The sequence below is a fragment of the Chelonus insularis genome, unplaced genomic scaffold (assembly GCF_013357705.1).
Source record: "Chelonus insularis isolate UGA/USDA-ARS -01 unplaced genomic scaffold, ASM1335770v1 contig_150_pilon, whole genome shotgun sequence".
NCBI classification, from domain to species: domain Eukaryota; kingdom Metazoa; phylum Arthropoda; class Insecta; order Hymenoptera; family Braconidae; genus Chelonus; species Chelonus insularis.
Window position 1 is genome coordinate 984485 of NW_023276392.1, and position 20906 is coordinate 1005390.

Below are 20906 nucleotides of genomic sequence, written 5' to 3' on the forward strand. Positions count from 1 at the left end.
TGCAGATAATTCTATTTTTCATTAAAAAAATACAATCAGTCGATTGATGAAAGATAATAACTTAGCAATTCTTTCAGGATCTATCCCCAGTTCTTTTGAGTAATGAACCAATTGGTCCAATAAAGAATACAAAATCAAATAGACCACTTCAAGTAGCACACAATCAGATCAGTTTTATAAAATATAATTTTGGATCTAATGCGCAAATAATCTATTTAAAGAATAATTCTAGTTCTTGATGTTTTTTACTATTATGTATATAACATTATGGCAGTTTTATTATGTGTCAATCTATTAATTAGTTAATTAGTTGAATTTTTAAGGTATTAGTGTAATTTCACACCATTGTCATATTTTAAGTGTAAATTTCTCTTGCGAAAGCATAAAAAATAGCGATGAATCATCATAATAGGTTTAGTTTTTATATTAAATACAATATAACGACGTAAGCTACATAAAAAAATTTTGACCTTCGTATATATATAAAAATATAAATAGAAAACATCTTATTAAATGAAAAAAAGTGTGAGATACTTTTTAAAGTTTTATATTACCATAAAGTTGTAATAATTAATGGAAAATGATACTGGTTTTGGAGTAAAAACATTGTTTTTACATACAACTAATTTTAACCTCTCCATAAAAAAAATTATCAAAAATCTGAAACATTATATTGATTAAATAACAGTGCTTTTAGAACGATGAAAAATATCGATGAATCATCAAAACAATTCAAGTTTTAGAGTGAACACGTATTTTTATCTTCGTAGAAAATATTTAAAGGTTATTCTTCTTCATTTGAAAATTTTTACTTTGGAAAAAAATTTATAACGGTTCTATATAATCATAAGCTTGGATTTGAATGATTTAAAAAGGCATAAACTTGAAAATTATTTATATTTATGAACGTAAAAATAAAGAAAGTAAAAATGAGTATACACAAAATTGAAGTTGTTTCAAAGTAGACCGCAACAGCTGTCAGAGCGCTGCGATCGGACTTTCAAGCCGCCGTGTGACGTAGGGCTGCCATATTTTTTTGTATGGGGCCTGCCAGGGGGTCAACCAAATAGCTAGGGGCTTGGAGGTGGCAATACAACAATGTTTAGTGATAATTAAACGGTGTGGTTATTAAATATTTAATATTTAATACAGTTAATAAGTGTGTGAGTTCGCAAATTATAAATAAACTTCTGTAGTTCGTTGATCAGATTGTCAAGACGATATAATTCTTGACGAATTATCCCTCGTATGGATTACATGTTACGTCTCATATTAGAAATCAAAACGAAATGCATTGTCGGGATAAGGTTAAGCCTTAAATAGAAACGTACCATGAATAGAAAGAGATATTCGTGTTGTTTTATTGTTTAAACGTTTCAACTACCTAACATTTATTTGCGCAGAGTGCTTATTCCTTGTTGCAACATGAGTTTATCCGCATTAGGAGTCGCAGAACCACACGCGATTGTGATTCCATAGCTTATTGCACTATTTTTATAGTCTGTGCTCCTTTCACACCCAACTTGAGTGCGTGTGCACTTAAACATGGTAGCGTGTATTTTTATCAAATATTTTAGCGTGCTTATAGTGTTACGTAATATTGATGTGGCTTCGCCCATTCGGTTAATCAGCCTCCCATCTTAGTAATACCATTTTTCCATTCATAATATTTCACCTTGAAATGAGCTAATCACTGATATTTACTTGTGCTAAATCATGAGTGCCTCGCATATACACTTATTCCACTTATCAACACACTCAATTATAACCTAAATATATTCCCTGGCTAGTTCAATGTACTATCATGCTAAATAAACTATGATATTTATTTTTTTATTTCACTTCTAGTGCATATATTGTCCAGTTATGTGGCTGAAAATTACCGAGGTTGTAATCAGCCAGGACAATAATGACAACAACGGAATCCAAGGATCCTGTTGAAGGATCATTTACATACAAAGCAAAAATCATGTCGAATCCATCGAATCATTCCTATAACTCAACGGACCTTACGTCCGAAGGTATGTTTTGGAACTCTTTATCAACGTTAGAGTAAATAAATCAATAACCTAATTCTGCATTATTCATTTCTTTTTCCAAAATTTCAGGAGTTGTTGGAAGACTCCGACGATTGGAGAATCTTTTTACAGCTGGTCCAGTGCAAGGAAGCAAAACAGGAGGCCATATCTTTTCTATTGAAACTCTTGTCGATATTCTATTAATTCTTTATGATGAATGCTGTAATTCGTCACTACGTCGAGAGAAAACTGTTTCAGATTTTATCGAATTCGGTAAGTTGTTTGAAATCCATTCATTTAACCTTTAATTTAATCAGAGAAATGTAATTATTCATTCTGATTGTTATATATTGGTTTTTCACAGTAAAACCTGTAGCTACATGTATCAAGAGTTTGCAATTAAGTCGAGAAGACTTTGAAATTGTTAAAGTAATAGGACGGGGAGCTTTTGGGGAAGTATGTGTAGTGAAAATGAAAGGATCAGATAAAGTATTCGCCATGAAAATATTAAATAAATGGGAGATGCTGAAGAGAGCAGAAACAGCATACTTCAGAGAAGAGCGTGATGTGTTGGTATATGGTGATAGAAGATGGATTACCAATCTCCATTATGCTTTTCAGGATGATAATAATCTGGTAAGAAGTTAATTATATCATTATGATAGTTACTTATAATTAACGTCCATATCAATTGGCTATTGATAGTCGATTACTTATTTGATCGAACACTATGACTATCCAGTAAAAGAATTTATGCCCTTGTTTCAATTAAGACATCAAAATTACTACTTAATTACGTATTTTCTAATTTAGAATGTTACCGTATAGAATAAGATAATTAAAAAGTTTTTATATATTTGCTACAATGATATTGAATTTAATTATATTTTTTTTTTAGTACTTGGTGATGGATTATTATTGTGGTGGAGATTTGCTCACTTTACTAAGCAAGTTTGAAGACAGGTTACCTGAGGACATGGCCCGCTTTTACATAGCAGAAATGGTGCTCGCCATTGGATCAATACACGATTTACGTTATGTGCATCGTGACATAAAACCTGATAATGTTCTCTTAGATGCCAATGGCCACATTCGTCTGGCTGATTTTGGTTCGTGCCTTCGACTCTTTGAGGATGGCACAGTACAGAGTAATGTTGCCGTTGGAACCCCAGATTATATATCGCCAGAAATACTTCGGGTAATTATGGTTCAATTAAATTCTATTTATCAGCTTTGTATCTCCTTCAATTGCCTTCCATTAAATAGTCCAAAAGATTGTTTTCGTAATTACTTTTTAATTGTTTGTTTTTCACTATTTTCGAAGTACATACGTAATAGAATTCTGATAATGTTAACAAAATATTAATGAAGTCTAAATATCATTAACTATTTCAGTTGATTGAATAGCAATGAGTCATACTAATGAATTGTTAATGAATAATTACAGGCAATGGAAGATGGACAAGGTAGATATGGACCTGAATGTGATTGGTGGTCTTTGGGAGTGTGTATGTACGAAATGTTGTTCGGTGAAACGCCGTTTTATGCGGAATCTCTAGTCGAAACTTATGGAAGAATAATGAACCACAAAAACTGTTTTGATTTTCCGGTGGATGATGCTTACGAAGTATCAGAAGAAGCGAAGGATCTCATAAGAAAATTAATATGTAGTTCAGAATTCAGATTAGGCCAGAATGGAATTGAAGATTTCAAAAAACATCCGTGGTTTGAAGGAGTTAATTGGGACACTTTGAGGGACAGTACAGCGCCCTACATTCCTGAAGTTTCATCACCTACAGATACATCGAATTTCGATGTTGATGATACCGATATTCGAAGTTCAGATGCGGTTCCACCATCAGCAAACTCAGCGTTTTCAGCTCTACATTTACCCTTTGTTGGGTTCAGTTTTACCCAAGGCAGTCGAATATCAGATTTAGGTTCATTACCTGTTATTTCAGAACGAGATAAGAGTGTTCAGATACTTGAGGAAGAGAATGCACGGTTATTACAAACAATTGCGGATCTGAAGCGTCAATTAGGAGCTGCAACTTCGCCAAATGCATCTCCAGACTCTAGTATTGCAACAAGAAAACTTCAAGATGAAATTAATACTCTTACAAAACGTAATTGTGAACTGGAAATACAATTAAAGTCAATAGAAGCACCTCGAGAAATACGAAATATTGATAATGGTGATTTAACAAAAATACAAGAGCTTGAAAAACTAGTTCGTCTACTTCGTTCTGAAAAAGAGGAGGCTATGAAGGAAAAGTTAGATGTCCAAGAGAAACTAAAACTACAAGATAAAGAGTTGAAAGACGCATTGACACAACGTAAACTTGCTATGGCAGAGTACACAGAGGTGACAGATAAATTATCAGAATTGAGACAACAAAAGCAAAAATTATCACGGCAAGTTCGTGATAAAGAGGAAGAGCTTGAAGGCGTTATGCAGAAAGTCGACACTCTGCGACATGATATCAGAAAAGCAGAAAAGTTACGTCGGGAGTTAGAAAATCGCGTGGAGGAAGCTATGGCAGAGACGAGTAAGGAAAGAAAACTAAGAGAGAGAAGTGAGGAATATTGTAAACAGATGCAAGAAGAGACTGAAAAAATACGACAACGATCGATCGGAAGTGATGTAAGTGCAAACCATGCTTTAGCAACGCAAGAAATTAATCGACTGAAAGCAGAAGTTGAGCAGCTCGAAGTTCAGTATAATGAAAATTTGAATCAACAACAAAGCCGTTTTAATTCTGAAATACGAAGCTTACAAGAACAGCTTCATGAGGCAGAAAGTAGGCGAGATATATTAGAACGAGAAGTCCAATTAACAAAAGAGAAATTGGATGCTGCTAGATTGGAAAATATTACAGATAGTGAAGAGACAATAAATGAATTAAATAGACGTCATGAACGAGAGAAGATAATGCTAGCTGAAGAAAATAAAAAATTATTATTGGAACTCAGTTCAGTAACTGACAGCATGAACAGGATTCAAGGGGAACGGCGGACACTCGAGGATGAATATGAAGAGCTGAGAAATAAAAAAGAAGCAATTGCACAGTGGGAAGCTCAAATTACGGAAATTATTCAATGGGTATCGGATGAAAAAGATGCAAGAGGTTATCTACAAGCATTAGCAACGAAAATGACAGAAGAATTGGAATTCTTGAAACATTCAGGAGGTGTTGGTGGTGTTGGAAGTACCTCAACGATGTCAGACAAAAATTGGAGAAATCGTAGATCTCAAAAGCTTGATAAGATGGAATTGTTGAATCTTCAAAGTTCATTACAAAGTGAAATCCAAGCGAAACAAGCTATTTCTGAAGAGCTCACCAAGACTCGATCTGATCTTATTGCTGCACAAAAGTAAGTTAAATTGAATCTACAACCAACATAACATTAACCTTTTAATATAATAAGATCGAAAGTTTTTTTAGCATTTCATGTACATTATTCTTCGGAACTTTTTACCATTACTCAAGTATTTCTATTACTGTTGTATTGCAAAATAAATAATTTATTTTCTCTAATGTTTTAGTTGACGTAGAATTAAATTAAAGTAATTTATCAATTTTAATACATCGTTTAATGTAATTATTACGTAATTTAAATTTACTAATTGATTTAATTATTACAGAGAACTACGAGACTTTAGACAACGTTTGGACTCAATGTCGCACGAAATGAAGAGGAAAGAAATGCAGATCAAGGAGTTGCAATCCCGAATAGACTCAAGCGATGGTTGTAAGTACAATTCCAATAGTACTTTTACCGTCGAGCGCACTTCAAACATTCACAAAAAATCCTTCGAGCATTTTATCTTCATGATTGTAACGCAAACAGCAGCTATTCATGCTGTTTATGTGTTATGGAGGCATTTAAATTTATCTCGTTGGTTCTTTAGATAGAGAAATAGATACAATAGAGAAATAGAAATGAATTATTGATACAAAATTATTAAGGACACATACATTCATACCTATATAAAAAATTAATCTATATTGATTGGATAAATTACTGTAAAAAGTAGCATGGTAGAATTGTTCAGTATCTATAGACCATATATCTCATAAAAAATTCATTTAATTACATCGTTAATCACCATTAATTTAGAAAATGCATGCGTAGATGTAGATATAGTGTTGTAGATTAGTGTACATACCATACACTTTATTGTAATTTTAATGATTTTATTATTTATTTATTATTTTTTATTTACTTTAAAAAGTATTACGGTATTGGTCAAAACTAACTAAATTTTTTTGAGTTTGCATAAATTAATTATGCACTGGTAAAATAATTTTTAAAATATTCACAAAATAACTTTATATAATTTTTTATGTTAATCACGCCACTAATGACTAATCAATAAAATTATAAATACCGTAAAGATTTTATTTTTTTATTTACTTTATAAATAGGAGAAGATACAAAAAATAATGGAGAACTTTTGTGAATAAAAAAATGATATTATATAGTGATTGATTATTTATTTATTCATTAATTTATCTTAAAAATAAATTAGTGTTGACCAAAATCGTAAAAATAATTTTTTTGTATATATTTTTATCATTTCCATGTCCGGGTTTATTATTTTGATTATTATAATAGCATTTAGAAGATTTTAAATCAAATAGAAATAATACATGATATTTTTTAAACCAAAATCAAAGTATAATTGAAATATACAAATACTGAAGCCGCAAATAGACTACCTGAGGTTCCTAATTATTCAAAATCATAAAATAAAAACACAAAAATAGTACGTAAATAAAGGAAAATGCCGAGTGCTGATTGTGGGTATACTTGTACACAAAGTTGGTATATTATCAGGAGTAATGAACTCCTGTGGAAGTCAAAATAATACAATTGTTGATACTGGGATTGCTGTCCAGCATAAGTAACCCGAAGTTCGGCACGGTATGCAATTCTGATTTCTAGACTACAAAGTGCCCCTGTTTATTGGCGCAACGAGCTGCGTGTGGGGCCTCTTGTTGCTCATCATCAAACTGTATTTGTGACAGCTGTTCTACCTACCGTATCGTCTTCAAGCAAAACGTCTTCAAACATCATTACAACCAAACCCCAACGTATCATCGTGCACCAGCCGTCATCACCCTTACCAGTAATGCGTTCTCCCCGCATCACAACATGTCGCTTATTAACTAGATTTGCTACGGTCAACTCGATCATCAATCGCAATGCTGTTGCCATCGTATCGTCGCCTGGTAAATTATATTCAAAAATCGGAGTGAAAATTTGTCTTCTTAAGATGCTGGACCATTTGTATCGCTATTAACACAGCACACCGCTATGTTTTTAGACGATATACCCAGTGCAATTGAAACGTTTATCAATCCCATATGATAGCAATTGCATTTATCACATAAATTATTAAGTCCTTAGTTTTATAAATCATGTCCTTCGCGAGTTCGTAAGTACTTTTGCCAAATCAAACCGGCACGTTTCCCTTAACTCTTTCGAACAAACTTACTTATGCAAATATGCATGCTGTGAGAGTGCAAACAGACAAAGTAATGCAAACATTTACAAGTGTATTTGCGGTTTATATTTTTAAAAAACAATTTTAAAATAAACAGCTTTCTTTTACAAGTATTGCTTTGGAGTTTTAGCAGATGGTTTTTTTGGTAGATGTAGTTATCCTTTTACCACAGATGGTTGAAATCATGTGGATTAAATATGCTTTACTTAGAAAATCTTACACAGACTTGAGGTGATTGTGCTAGGAGTTTATTAAACGTTTGATAATGAAAATTAAATTTATTAATAATTCACACAAATGCTATTTAATTGAAATAAAATAATATTTCTATTAAAATGTGCGCTTGGAATTATTGTTTTATTTTCTTAAATTTAATATTTTAATTAATTAATCAATTAATTTAAGTCATCTGTAATTAATAGATCAGATTTTATGATCTCTTATTATAAATATTACAGTCTTGGAACGTCCGACTTCCCAAATGTCTTACTTGGAACACTTTCTCAAGGAAACAGCTGGCAGTGCACGTCATGGAAGTGTGGATAGTGTGGAGGGTGATATTGAAGACAACCGGGCTCCAAGTCTTACAAGTAGCAAAAGCAATCTCTCAGAACTTAGTATTGTAAGTAAATTATTTTTATAAAGTTTTTTCTTTCTTATACAAGAAAGAAATTTTAATTAAAACTGTTTTCAAACTCAATTTAAAATAACTAAAACCGAATAAAATACGTGAAGTAGTTGTAATTCGAATATTTTAAGAATCCATATTCTAGACCACTAATTCCTATCAACCTTTATGATTACAGGATCCAACATCGCCATTATCACATGATTTATTGAACAAATCATCAGCGTCTCATAATCAAGCGGCTTTGCAACCCAAACCGAAATCCCATCAATTTTTAGTTCGAACATTTTCTGCACCAACTAAATGTAATCACTGTACATCGTTAATGGTGGGTTTAACGAGACAAGGAGTTGTTTGTGAAGTTTGTGGCTTTGCTTGTCACATGCCTTGCTGTGACAAAGTACCACCAATGTGTCCAGTACCACATGACAAAAGTAATAATTTAAAGCAAATAATTATCATCGAATTCTATTATTTCCAACTTCAATATCTGTTTCTATTTCTTTACCAATCTCTTTTTATACTTTATGCTTTACAGCTAAAAGACCTCTTGGAATCGATCCTACACGAGGTATTGGAACAGCTTATGAAGGCTATGTAAAGGTTCCAAAAATGGGTGGTGTTAAAAAAGGATGGGTCCGTCAATTTGTCGTTGTGTGTGATTTTAAATTGTTTCTATACGATATTTCTCCGGATCGGAATGCACTGCCTTCTGTTTATGTCTCTCAAGTGTTAGATATGCGAGACGAAGAATTTGGCGTGAGCTCAGTTCGTGAGTCTGATGTCATTCACGCGACAAAAAAAGACATTCCATGCATATTTAGGGTAAGTTTGGAGTTACAAATATTTTTTTTCATTAATTACTCAATGAATTTATCTTTGAAGGTATAATTATCTTAAGAGACTAGCATAAAATCTTACACAATTAAACGTTTATACTATTAGTTATTATAGTTGAAAATAATTATTTTATTTTTAAATACTACTAAAGAATAAAAACTTGGAACTTAGAAGTTTTAATGGGTTATAAAAAATTTTACGAGTTGTAAAAAGAAATTTTTTTCTTGCTGGAAACTTTTATAAAAATATATGCTAATGAAATAGAAATTAAAAAATGATAACATGGTTACTTTTTTATTTAAAAATGTTCATACAGAACTTTTATAATTCATTACTTTTTTATGTTAAGCATTTGCATACAACTTCCTTTGTATTTTATAAAGTTTAATTAACTCTTTTTAAATATAAACATATTTGTATCTTTTAGATTACAACGTCTTTATTAGAACCACCGGGCTTACGAAATCATACGTTGATGCTTGCTGATACTGAAAGTGAAAAGACAAAATGGGTCGTTGCTTTAGGAGAACTTCATCGAATTTTAAAGAAAAATAATCTTCCAAATACAACGGTTATTCTTTATATCATTTATTTTCACAATAATTTTCTGGTTTGTTAATTATTTTAATTTCCTCTCTTATTGATTTTATATTTTAGGTCTTCCGTGCAAAAGAATTGCTGGATAACACATTGGCAATAATTAAAAACGTGATGTCAGGAGCTGTTATTGATCCTGATCGTCTAGTCATTGGTACCGAGGAGGGTCTCTTTTGTTTAGACTTAGATCGTAGTGAAGTCGCAAAAGTTGGTGAAGGAAAAAAAATATATTTACTGGAGTATATAACGGAAGAGCAATTAATTGTGGTGCTTAGTGGTAAACAACGTCATGTTCGATTAGTTCCTGTGCGTGCACTGGATGGAGATGAAGTAGAATGGATTAAAGTTGCTGAGACCAAGGGTTGCATTACATTAACAACAGGTGTGGCACGACGAAATCCACTCACGTATTGTTTGTGTGTAGCTATTAAAAAACAGGTGAGCCTTGATAGATAAATAATTTCATTTATTTCTTATCTTATGCAAATTACTGTCTTAATGAGCTTTAAGTATTTTAAAATTATCCTAAAAAGAACATTTCATTTAAATACTTGAATATTTAAATTTCTTTAATGAACTGTTCAGTGATTTGTAAATAATTGTTTATTGTTATCTCTGAATAATATTTATTATATTAATTTATTAGAAAGTTATTTTTGTTATTAACATTATATTTTTTGTATAATTTTTAGAACGCGTCACATGTCATGATTTATGAAGTAACGCGTACAAAGACACGACACAAACGTTTACAGGAGTTAATGTTGCCTTGTCAAGCACAAACTCTTCAAGTTCTCTCTGAAGGTCGTTTATGCGTTGGATATCCTTCAGGCTTTTCTATTTACAGTATTATTGGTGATCATCAGCCTATTTGTAAGCATTAAAATTTTAATAATTATTCATATTTAAGAAATTTCTAATCTACTCATTAATTGATAATTTTTTTATATTTTTTCTCTAGCTTTGGTCCATCCAGAAAACTCTTTATTAGGTTTTCTCACTTACAGTGCAGTTGATGCGCTGCGCTGTGTAGAATTACCAAGAGGAGAGTTTTTACTAGTTTTCCAAACTTTGGCTGTTTATGTTGACAGTCAAGGAAGGAAAAGCAGAGACCGTGAGATCATGTATCCTGGTGTTCCAACCGCAGTCAGTAAGTATTAATTAATTTAATTTTACCACAAACATGTTTGAAGACATCTCCAATATCTTTACAACAAAAACCTCATTAAAACGTTGTCAGAAATCTTGTCACAAGTTTACTTATTAATTGTTCAAGTTTAGAAACTTAGCGGTTGATATGATGTAAACTTGTAGGCATCCAGATCTATGTCATAGATAGTCAACAAACTTGAAAGCATTATTATAAGATGTAGACATTTAATTAGTTTATTTTAATTGTTTTAAATCAAGAGTTTGATTTATGATTATGAATATTTACAATAATCGTGTTTCTATGAAAAAAAATCTTAATCATTCTATCGATTTAACGCATGTACTAATTAAAAGTTTTCTGTATTAGAATTAGTTTATCACAATATTTAATTCATAGTTGATAGAAATCGATGAGGAATACATTGTAATCTCCTTTCTCTTATTTTCAGGTTATTGCGATGGATATCTTTTGGTATATAGTGAAACTCATATTGATGTATTTGATTGCTCCACTGGCGATTGGTTGCAAACACTTAACGTTAAACGAGCTCGACCGCTCAATTATTCTGGTTCTCTTACTACTTGTATAATTAATGATATGCCCTATGTCATTTACCTAAGTAATTTACACCAAAGTAAGTAGATTATTAAATGCTTAATTTACAAAATTTCCTGAAGCTGTTTAATAATCCTGATAATTATCTTTGTAGGAGAATTACTCAACTTAACACCATTAGACGCAAGTGGTAGGCAGATAACAAGGCCCAGAAGACGGTTTTCATTACGAGAAGGGAATAGGGGAACTCGACCAACAGATAGACGGTCCAAGATGATATCAGCTCCGACCAATTTCAATCATATCAGTCACATGGGTCCCGGAAATGGCATTCAAATTCAACGTTTACTGGATTTACCGACAACGTTAGAAACAGCTGATCAACAGCAATACTCCAATCATCCTGGTACTACTCATCTACATCAAAATCCACCACAACGATTTTATAGTCCTCCTGTTCAAGCTCCTAGTAAACCTGCGCCATTACCACCTAGACATCCTCCGTCTGACACTCGACGTCTTAGTTCTCACATGTCAAGAAACTCGGGATATTCTCCACTTAATGGTAAATATCATTAATTTATTATCTATGTGAATATTAACAAAATTTATTATTAAATTTCTATTGGAAGACAGATAAAAATAAAACAATAATGATTAAGATTTTTTTTCTTTTATCAAAGGATCAACATCATCTCGAAGAGGACCAGCTCCACCAAGACCAACTGCCACTCCACCATCGTTACCACGTACGCCTGTGGACCAAGCTGAATCGGAATCTTTACATATCCGATCACATACACCACTTTCTCTTGGAAGTATAGCATCTTTACAAGAGAAGGTTCGTTAAATATTTTAATAATTTTTTCTCTACATTTATATAATGAAAATATTAATAATAAATTATTTTATATTAAGGAACACGCCACTGGAGGAAGTCCTCGTCATTCAATTGCATCAAATAATAGTTCAAACCCATCAACGCCGCCTAGTCCTGCTCACGATCACGGATCATCATCATATGATTCATAAAAATATTAACGAACAAAAAGTTAAATTACAAATCGGCCGGCTACTTACGACGTTCCTTGCTTCGAAGTCTGGGCAGCTTAATGGAGTTATGACCAGATGTTTTAAGATGTAAGGGTGCAAATTTACTTAAATATTAATTAAGTTTATTTAAAGACAACTTTGTAAACAGTCAATTAATGAATAGTTACATTATTTTTACTGTCGACAAGTTGTCATAGTATTACTGAAGATTTATATATACATAATATACATAATATATATAAAATAATATTTGAAGAAAGAAACAATTAATTGCCAAATAACATATGCTATAATCTTATTAAGAATATCAGATTATAATTAACGATTAATAATGGAGTAACGAATTTTATTAAAATTAAGTATTGTCTTTCTATGCAATTAGCTGTTTCTCAGTTAGTCAACGGCCTTATTTATTATTTTGCATAATTGGGTATAACCAAGAGAACCAAAATAATTCATCATAATAATAGAGCATTTTATTTTTGGGAAATATCTTATAATCAGGTTCTCAAAATAACTTTTTTATACGAACAAAAATTATAGTAACATTTTTAGCGCTTGTTATCGGGCGCACATGATCAATTAATTCAATTATGATAATTGTAAATAGTTAAAGTGTTTAATGCTCGGCTAAAATCGGCTTTTTAACAACGTATGTCTGGTTTTATTAACAAATAATGGATTTATAAATAATCATTGTGTGTTACGTCCTATTATAAACATAAAATAAATTTTAATTGGATTTTTCTGATATTAAATTTTATAAGATCTTAATTCAGACGCTCATAATTATGAAAGAAAAACACAGTCGAATTATATAGCAATAAATTATTGCATCTTTGTTCAATGATTATTATCTATAGGTTTTTAGGTATACACAAATAAGTTCAAAAAATCTTTTAAATAAACAATTACACAGTTAAAAAATTTTCAAGTCTATTTTTAAAAACGCTCAGTTATAAAGTAATTGTGGTAAATTTTTATCACGTTAATCAATTTATTGGATTATTTTTTATATAAAAAAAAAAACCAGCTGATCTAGCTTATCAAATTTTGTGCTAACATATTGTTATCAATTCATTTTATGACAGAAATTTAGCACAATTTTTTTATATGCCGTTTTTAAATTCAAGTATACTCAGACATTTTTTACTGTGTATTACCAATTACAAATGATTATTATCCAAAATAATTGTTAGAAATGATGGTATTAAATTGAACAAATATAAATTTATTAAATGCCTTATTATTAAAAAAAACAAATTTTATAATTATGTCGTAAAAACAATACATGCGCCACAGTGTGAATATTAGAACTTAAGCATAATAATTTGTTGCAATTTTTTCTGATGAAAAAAAATAATTAACGAATAATCATGAACGACGTTCAAGGGAAGTGACTTGATGCGATGGAATGCAATGTCAATATTATTAGTTATAATGACATAAATATCTCAATACATAAAATATATGAATATTAAAGTATATTATACTTACGTTAAAAGAATGATCCCATCGAATGTATTAATTTTAATCAGTCATTTGACGTAAATATTATCTTGGCAGTTATACACACAGAGTTAATGCTAGTTTTATTTTTTAACCATTTGAAAAAAAAGAAATCAACTTGTTCGTGAATCAAGATTTATGTACAAAAATATATGTATAAACTAGCAAAAGCCTTTGTATAACGCCATATTTTATTAGAAATTTTTATCATTTTTTTTTTTACTAACCACGTTTTTATTATAATAATCGATATTATTCTTTGCTATGATTTTGTATGGATTTTTTTTATATTGTGATCTTCGTGAAATTCCACAATGATTTTTTATCGTACGTCACCCGAATAATGAAATAATTATTGTTAAATTAGGGATTACAATTATAATAATTATAAATATGATATAAAAAAAGTATGATGTCAATTGATTGATGTGCGATTTTTTATGTTTTTTATACTTGTAGCTACACTTTGGCTCTATCAACGTAGAACAAAATACATGATCTATTAATTTATAATATCTATTATCGAACAATTATGAAATAAATATAATTAAACAAAAATGGAAGGTTTGAAAACGTACGAATATGTTTATAAATTGAGGCTTCCATGGAAATTAATATATTTCTATCAATCATTTATCATAATATCATTTTAATGTTCAATGTTAAATTTACATCTAAAATAAAAAAAAATGTAAGTTCAATTTAAATGAGACTCATTGATAATAATTGTTTTTTATAAATTAAGAATATTATCAAATTAATAAAAATAATATCCATAAAAAAATAATATCAGACTGAATGAGGACAAATGTCCCAGACCATATGATAAAATAGATTTATGAAAGAAATAGGCTGATAAAAATAATGAAAAATCAATTTGTCATGTTGAAAAAAAAAAAAAAAGTTTCTCTTGCATTGAACATTTATCATAAAAAACCAAACTTTGTTTATAATTTTGTAAATAACATAACACTTTCTGATAATATCTACAAAGTCTTCACTTACAATTTTAAAGGTTTTTAATTTTAATTTTAAGTCCGAATATCAGTAAAATGTATGATTTCTTCGTTGTAATTCACTGTAAAAAAAAACGATAACAATAATTTAAATGCATAATAATTATACTTATGACAACAAAGAAGTAATGATAAATTATAAAGCGTGTTGTAGTGTAATTACGAATGTAGAAGTAAGTGATTGGGAATTTCCAAAAAATGAAAAAAAAAAAAATTAATAATAAAGACGTTCATAATAAATTATAACGATTAATAACACAGTAGATTAGAAATTATAATTATACTCTGGTAATCACCAGTGTAATATATTAATATCTGGTCTTATTATACAGCATTTCGAACGCATATAGTTTTTAGAAATATTGTAAAACTTATTTATGGCTCTTGTGCATTGTTCAAAGTATTTATTGAAACCAATAACTATAAATAATTATCATACATTAATTATATAATAATGGAATATTGTAATTTAGTTACAGCGTTGTGTAACTGTAGATTTTGTAGATTCTAGGATATTTTTTTTGTATTTCTTATGATCGCATTAACAATGTGAAACGCATTTTAATGATAAAATTTTTCTCGTTTACCAGTTATATTATTTAATAATGCAGCACAGAGAAATTATAATCTAAAAAATACATAAATGCTTTATTTTTTTTTACTCCCCTTTTGTTACTATTGTCATAGTTTTCAATATCGATTTCATGTACAGTAATGGTCATTAGCATGTGGAAACAGTCGGGGGAATTATGTTTAAAATAAATTGAAAAATATTGGATCTAAAAATTTAACACAAAATTACTTTCTTAGTTTTTTTGATGTCATGCTTTAGAATTATTAAAAAAAATTTTTTATTTTTATTGATTTCATAAAAAGCGAGCATTTAGAAAGTAGAACAATTATGATATGACAATAACTAATTTGAGATAAAAAAAAAAACTACTAAAAATGCTAAATTAATCATGATAATTCTAGCGTGACTAGAGAATGAAAGATGAAAAAAAAAAAAAAATTTCTTCTTTTGAATTCAATACTTGTAAGGATTGTTCAACCCAATAATATAACAATTTTAAAAAAGAAATAAATAAGTGCATAATTATAATTCTGTAATTTTTGACCAGAACTGTATTTATCGGGATTAAGAATTTACATAATTATTTTTTGGCTTTTGAAAGATTTCACAACTTGTTTTTATTCAATTTCTCTGTTGACAAAGTGGCATCAAATTTTAGATTAATCAACCGTTATAAAAAATCACTCGTGGGGTATATTTTACAATCTAGAAATGCATCCTCTTATTGTTTATTTCACCACTTTCAACTACAAATACAATCATAACAAATTACTTTCACATAGCTACGGTTATAATTTATTTTATTTAAAACTTAGCAGAATAGTTTATTAATTAATAATGTTAGCAATGATTGATGTTAATTTAAAGTTCTATTTTCAATCGTACTATCATGAATGATTTATTAATGAATGAAAAATGATACAATTAGTCATTTCCTATTGTCAAATTAATACTACTATTTATTACAGCGGCAGTCTTCATACTCCCATATACATGTGAAAACTTAAATGATGAAATAATGTTTATTATTTCTACAATTTTCATTTGATATTAATTATTACTGTCTTCGACGTTATTAGTGTATATATAATTACTTATTTAAACAGTTGTTACATTATTTTTTATTTTGCAATAACTATAGTTTTTATTGAACTATCTTAAAATTTATTTTATGATTACGCTTATAAAGTTTTCAGTGAAGCCATTGAAACTTTTAATTACATTTACAATTTATCTATCTATTATTTTCTTTACTTCATCGAACAATAGTTAAACTGTTAACAAAAGTTGATTCATTAATATGGTGCAGTGTCGAAGTAAAGTGTGCGTATTTATATACTAAAATTATAGTTAACATTGAAATTTAGTCATGGTCAAAATTATTTTAATTCTTAAAAATCATAAAATATATGATGAGTATGTTTTTTTCCAGTATTTTATTCATTCCCTAACTAAAAGCCATGAATTAATTCCAATTGAATAAAAAAGATTCCAGTATGATTTGCTTTAAAAACATATAAAATGGAAGCAAAATTTTTTTTTTGATGATGAAATATTGTAAAAAGTATTCATCTTATCAACTTTGACCATTACTATATTCAATGTTTTTTAATAAACAAAAAAGTTTACAATAATTGACTGTACACATGATGTGTAATTAATAATTAATTTAAAAAAAATTATATAATAATCATTATACAAAATTATAATTTATCACTGAAAAGTTTATGGCTTGTATTGTTATTATTAATTATTTATATCATCTTAAAAAATGGTTTCTACACAACATGCTCATCTTCATTCACCACTTAAACTGTTAATTTAAATTTTCCTAATATTTTTTTCTGTAACAAGTAACATCATACGTCTGACAACGATTTAGTAGTCGAGATAATAATTGATTAGAATTTGAAAAATCGCTGTACATAACGTATTAAAAATTGTACATAGTTATCTAATTTTTAAAGACTGATTAATCTCGAGATAGAATAGAGAGAAAATAATTAGTTGACAGAGAGACAGTTAAATGCATTTTTAAGTATTAAATTAAATTAAAATATTAAATAGTTTAGCTGATTACATGTTATCCATAAGAATAGAGAGTAATATGTGCAAATAAATAGAAATTAGTGCTTTCATTTTTTTTTTTCGTGTCTCATTTGACGTTTGGATGCCCATCACAGAAATGTTCTAAGTCGCAAATGACATGTTATAAAGTAGTGGACGCGTGATTAATTCACATTATAGTTATTGTGAATACTATTTCACAATAATGTCATAGGGTATTTAAATGTAGTTTTATTATAAAGCAAGAACTATAATTTTTAAGAGGAATGTTTTACTTTTGATCGTTATTATGCAATTGAAGGAATTTTTTCCAACTGCTTGAGAAAGATTTTTGAAGATTTCTACATTTGTTGATATCAGAGTGTACGGTTTATAAACAAATGTATAAATTTAAATAATAATTTTTAATCTGGATTGGAAAAAAATACTTGTCATTACATAATGGTTTATATATCAAAGTAAAAAATCTTCTTAAACCGAGAAAAATTGTTATTTGAATTAGGAAGCCAATGCTCGTACAGATAATCTCTATTCATCCAATAGTCACATGAATCTCAGTCTCCTAATCACTTTGATTTGTAGGCATTATTTTGTTAATCAACTATTAAACTTCGACTGTTTAACAAATATTCAACTCTTACGTTCACGCTGCCAAATATTGTAAACGCAGCGTTGTAAGGAAGGCATTATTTTCGTTAATTTTTTTGTTTTAATGTCTTTAGTAAAATTTTTTATAACCATCAAAAAAATTTTCTGACCTAGAATGCTTATTATGTCTCATTTGAACTTTAGAATCATGGATTTTAGACAACGATACAGCTTTATAAAAACATTTTGAGGGTCAGGAGATACATTATTTGTTCTTTGACTTTGTGTAAATTGCTTAGAACTTAAAATGTATGGCTCCTGCGACATTTCAAAATGTTACACTCGCTGCCATCGTGTAATGCTAAATGTTACAAAGACGTTTCTGAAGGAGGTGTACTTTCACGGTGGCTAACATGCCCCAAAGATTGTGTAAGAGCATCTGGTGTAAGCCATTCTTTTGGTAGGCAGCGTTGAAGAAAAGGAACACATGAACTAAAATATGCTAATCGATTTACCCATCCAGGAATTTCTTGTCCACATAAAATCTAAAATTAATAATGAGTAATAAGACAAATATCCATCAATTAATTATATTTGCAATGATTGAAATTATATTTGTTAAGCAATTCAATGTTATTAATTACCTGTGTCAATTGACTACTAAAATGATTACAATTTTTGTTCATCAAATGGTAGCGATCACCTCTAAAGTCTTTGCCCAATTCTGTAACAATTCTTGCTACATCTTCTTCCGTAAAATCGGTATATCCAATATGAACCGATTGCCTAGAAGCAGTAATTGATTAATTATTAAAAATTATTACTTATTCAAAAGACAAGTAAAGAACTTACCGAAATCTGAATTGTTCTCCAAGCTCATTGGTATCTCGAGGGGAAATTTCAAAAATACCCGAGATTGGAAGAGAGTGACCGCCGTAAGCATATTCTAGAGAGAAAATCAAATATTCCATGAAACAGACAAGTATAAATAGCTTGATTTAATATTCGAAAGAATTCATATCTAATGTATACACATACCAACACCATATATTTCAACGCCAGAATGGAAGACTCCCAAGCCTATGGGTGTTGTATATTCATTCATCCAGTACTAAAATAATATCATATGTTAGATCACAGTTTCAGATAAATTTAAGATCACTTAAACTTATGAAATGAGAACTTTAGAGACTGTATAATTATTTAATTTAGTAATTAAATGTTAAATTGAGGATGATTTTCTTAATTAAAACATATAAAATGGATAAACTTACCATATCATACACATTGAGGATAATTGGTTCTCTGGCCATTTTTGGAATTAATTCTTCACTATCTTGAGGATAACCCAAACAGCTTGGAAAGGAAATATTACAGCCAAAACCTGATGAAAACATCACAGAGATACTTGTACCTGCAGAGACCAGGTAGCACTAGCTACAATCCAGAGCACCTAATAAGCAAATACATTATCTAGTTTTTGAATACTCTACTTAATTCAGTCTTGTAAAAAAATTTTATGTTGTTTCTTTCATTTTATAATTATAATTGATTATATTATACGTAGTATTTATATTTCTTTATCTAAAAATAATCCATAAATAAAAATGCCATTATAAAGCACTTTTAATGAAAAAATTATCATAAGTTAAAAAAGATTCCTTCATGAATTTTCATTAATTAGACTTTGGATTGAAGTTTTCATATTTTATGTTATTATTAACTACTTACTTATCATAATTTATTCATCTTTCGATTATTAAAATCGTCTGAGATTCATTATTTATCAAATGTGCTGTACAATTGTGTTGTTTAACAAGAACAATATTACAATCAAAATGAAAAAAATTTATGACGTAAATTTCAGAAACCTGCCTTTATATTTCAATGTTTTTACATTATTTTTTACAAGACTGACTCATATATCTATGCAGAGCTGATATTTATCTACTCCAATATTTTTAACAGCTTTTCTACGAAAAATATCAACCTATATAGATAAAAAAAAAAACATAATACTAATCTAACACTTTAAGTCGATAATTAGGCCCTTTAATAAACAAAGGAAGCGGATTTCTATTAATTACTTGATTTAAAAAAAAAAAAAAAAGTTAACTACACTGCTGCATATAAAAAGAAAATAACTTAAGTATTTACAAACAAAGACAATATCGATAACAAAAAGTTTTACCTGTGAAATGATTACTATACTTTTGAATTAGTCTAGTTTAGGTTTCAGTTCATGAACAAATAATATGTTAGTATATTAATATAGTATTTAAAAACATAATTAAATCAATGTTTGTAGAAGCAAATAAAATTGAGGAGTTTCCATAAAATAGCTGTCAGAAGTATTCAATATGAAGTAACCTATAAATATAAGTAGTCTTTCTATTTTGCATAAGCATTTGGGATTATTTTATAGCTTTCAAGCTCCAAAATGAGATTTTTAAACTAAACAACATACCATCAAGTAGTTTTCCGTTGAATCTTGATGACTAGTCAAAAAAAGAAAATAAAATGATGCTTTGGTTGTAGACAAATCATTAAAGCTTTCTTTCTTCACAATTAAACTTGATTGAACTTTAATTTTAGCAGTCTATCTCAATTAAATGATAAAATTCACGTCACAGGACTGAAAAAATATGATTGATATCAAGTAACAATCTTGACCAATTGTACATTTATTTACAACGAAGCTTAGATGAAAGAAACAGGCCGAGAAATTTTTAGAAAATGAAGGGGCGTGTTTCCATGCAAGCTGAATCAGCTGGTGGAAGTTGACTATAGATAATT

The 20906-nt window shown here is 29.2% G+C and overlaps 2 protein-coding genes across 12 annotated transcripts; one reads left to right on the plus strand and one right to left on the minus strand.

Moving 5' to 3' along the window:
* Positions 1 to 251: 251 nt before the first annotated feature.
* gek (serine/threonine-protein kinase gek) lies at positions 252 to 15134 on the plus strand. 7 transcript variants are annotated; one of them, XM_035078203.1, is made up of 19 exons: positions 252 to 323; positions 1849 to 2021; positions 2109 to 2291; positions 2383 to 2654; positions 2917 to 3216; positions 3466 to 5393; positions 5665 to 5771; positions 7052 to 7255; positions 7989 to 8152; positions 8337 to 8592; positions 8688 to 8983; positions 9426 to 9569; positions 9656 to 10033; positions 10288 to 10468; positions 10557 to 10745; positions 11197 to 11382; positions 11458 to 11868; positions 11987 to 12144; positions 12222 to 15134. In XM_035078203.1, the coding sequence occupies exons 2-19, from the start codon at positions 1910 to 1912 to the stop codon at positions 12333 to 12335; spliced, it is 5583 nt and encodes a 1860-aa protein (XP_034934094.1). In that variant the 5' UTR covers positions 252 to 323; positions 1849 to 1909; the 3' UTR covers positions 12336 to 15134. The 7 variants fall into 7 exon arrangements, with proteins under 7 accessions (XP_034934094.1, XP_034934093.1, XP_034934091.1 ...); XM_035078202.1 differs by lacking the exon at positions 252 to 323 and adding an exon at positions 1007 to 1119; XM_035078200.1 differs by lacking the exon at positions 252 to 323 and adding an exon at positions 1041 to 1548.
* A 1193-nt stretch (positions 15135 to 16327) lies between these two features.
* On the minus strand, positions 16328 to 20891 carry LOC118063938 (deubiquitinase DESI2). Of its 5 annotated transcripts, XM_035078223.1 has the most exons (7): positions 20578 to 20888; positions 20302 to 20480; positions 19385 to 19563; positions 19149 to 19221; positions 18963 to 19056; positions 18755 to 18896; positions 16328 to 18655 (listed from the first exon to the last, which is right to left on the minus strand). In XM_035078223.1, the coding sequence occupies exons 3-7, from the start codon at positions 19505 to 19507 to the stop codon at positions 18479 to 18481; spliced, it is 609 nt and encodes a 202-aa protein (XP_034934114.1). In that variant the 5' UTR covers positions 19508 to 19563; positions 20302 to 20480; positions 20578 to 20888; the 3' UTR covers positions 16328 to 18478. The 5 variants fall into 5 exon arrangements, with proteins under 5 accessions (XP_034934114.1, XP_034934117.1, XP_034934113.1 ...); XM_035078226.1 differs by lacking the exon at positions 20302 to 20480 and having other exon boundaries at positions 19385 to 19494; positions 20578 to 20882; XM_035078222.1 differs by lacking the exon at positions 20302 to 20480 and having other exon boundaries at positions 20578 to 20882.
* Between the last annotated feature and the right edge of the window lie 15 nt (positions 20892 to 20906).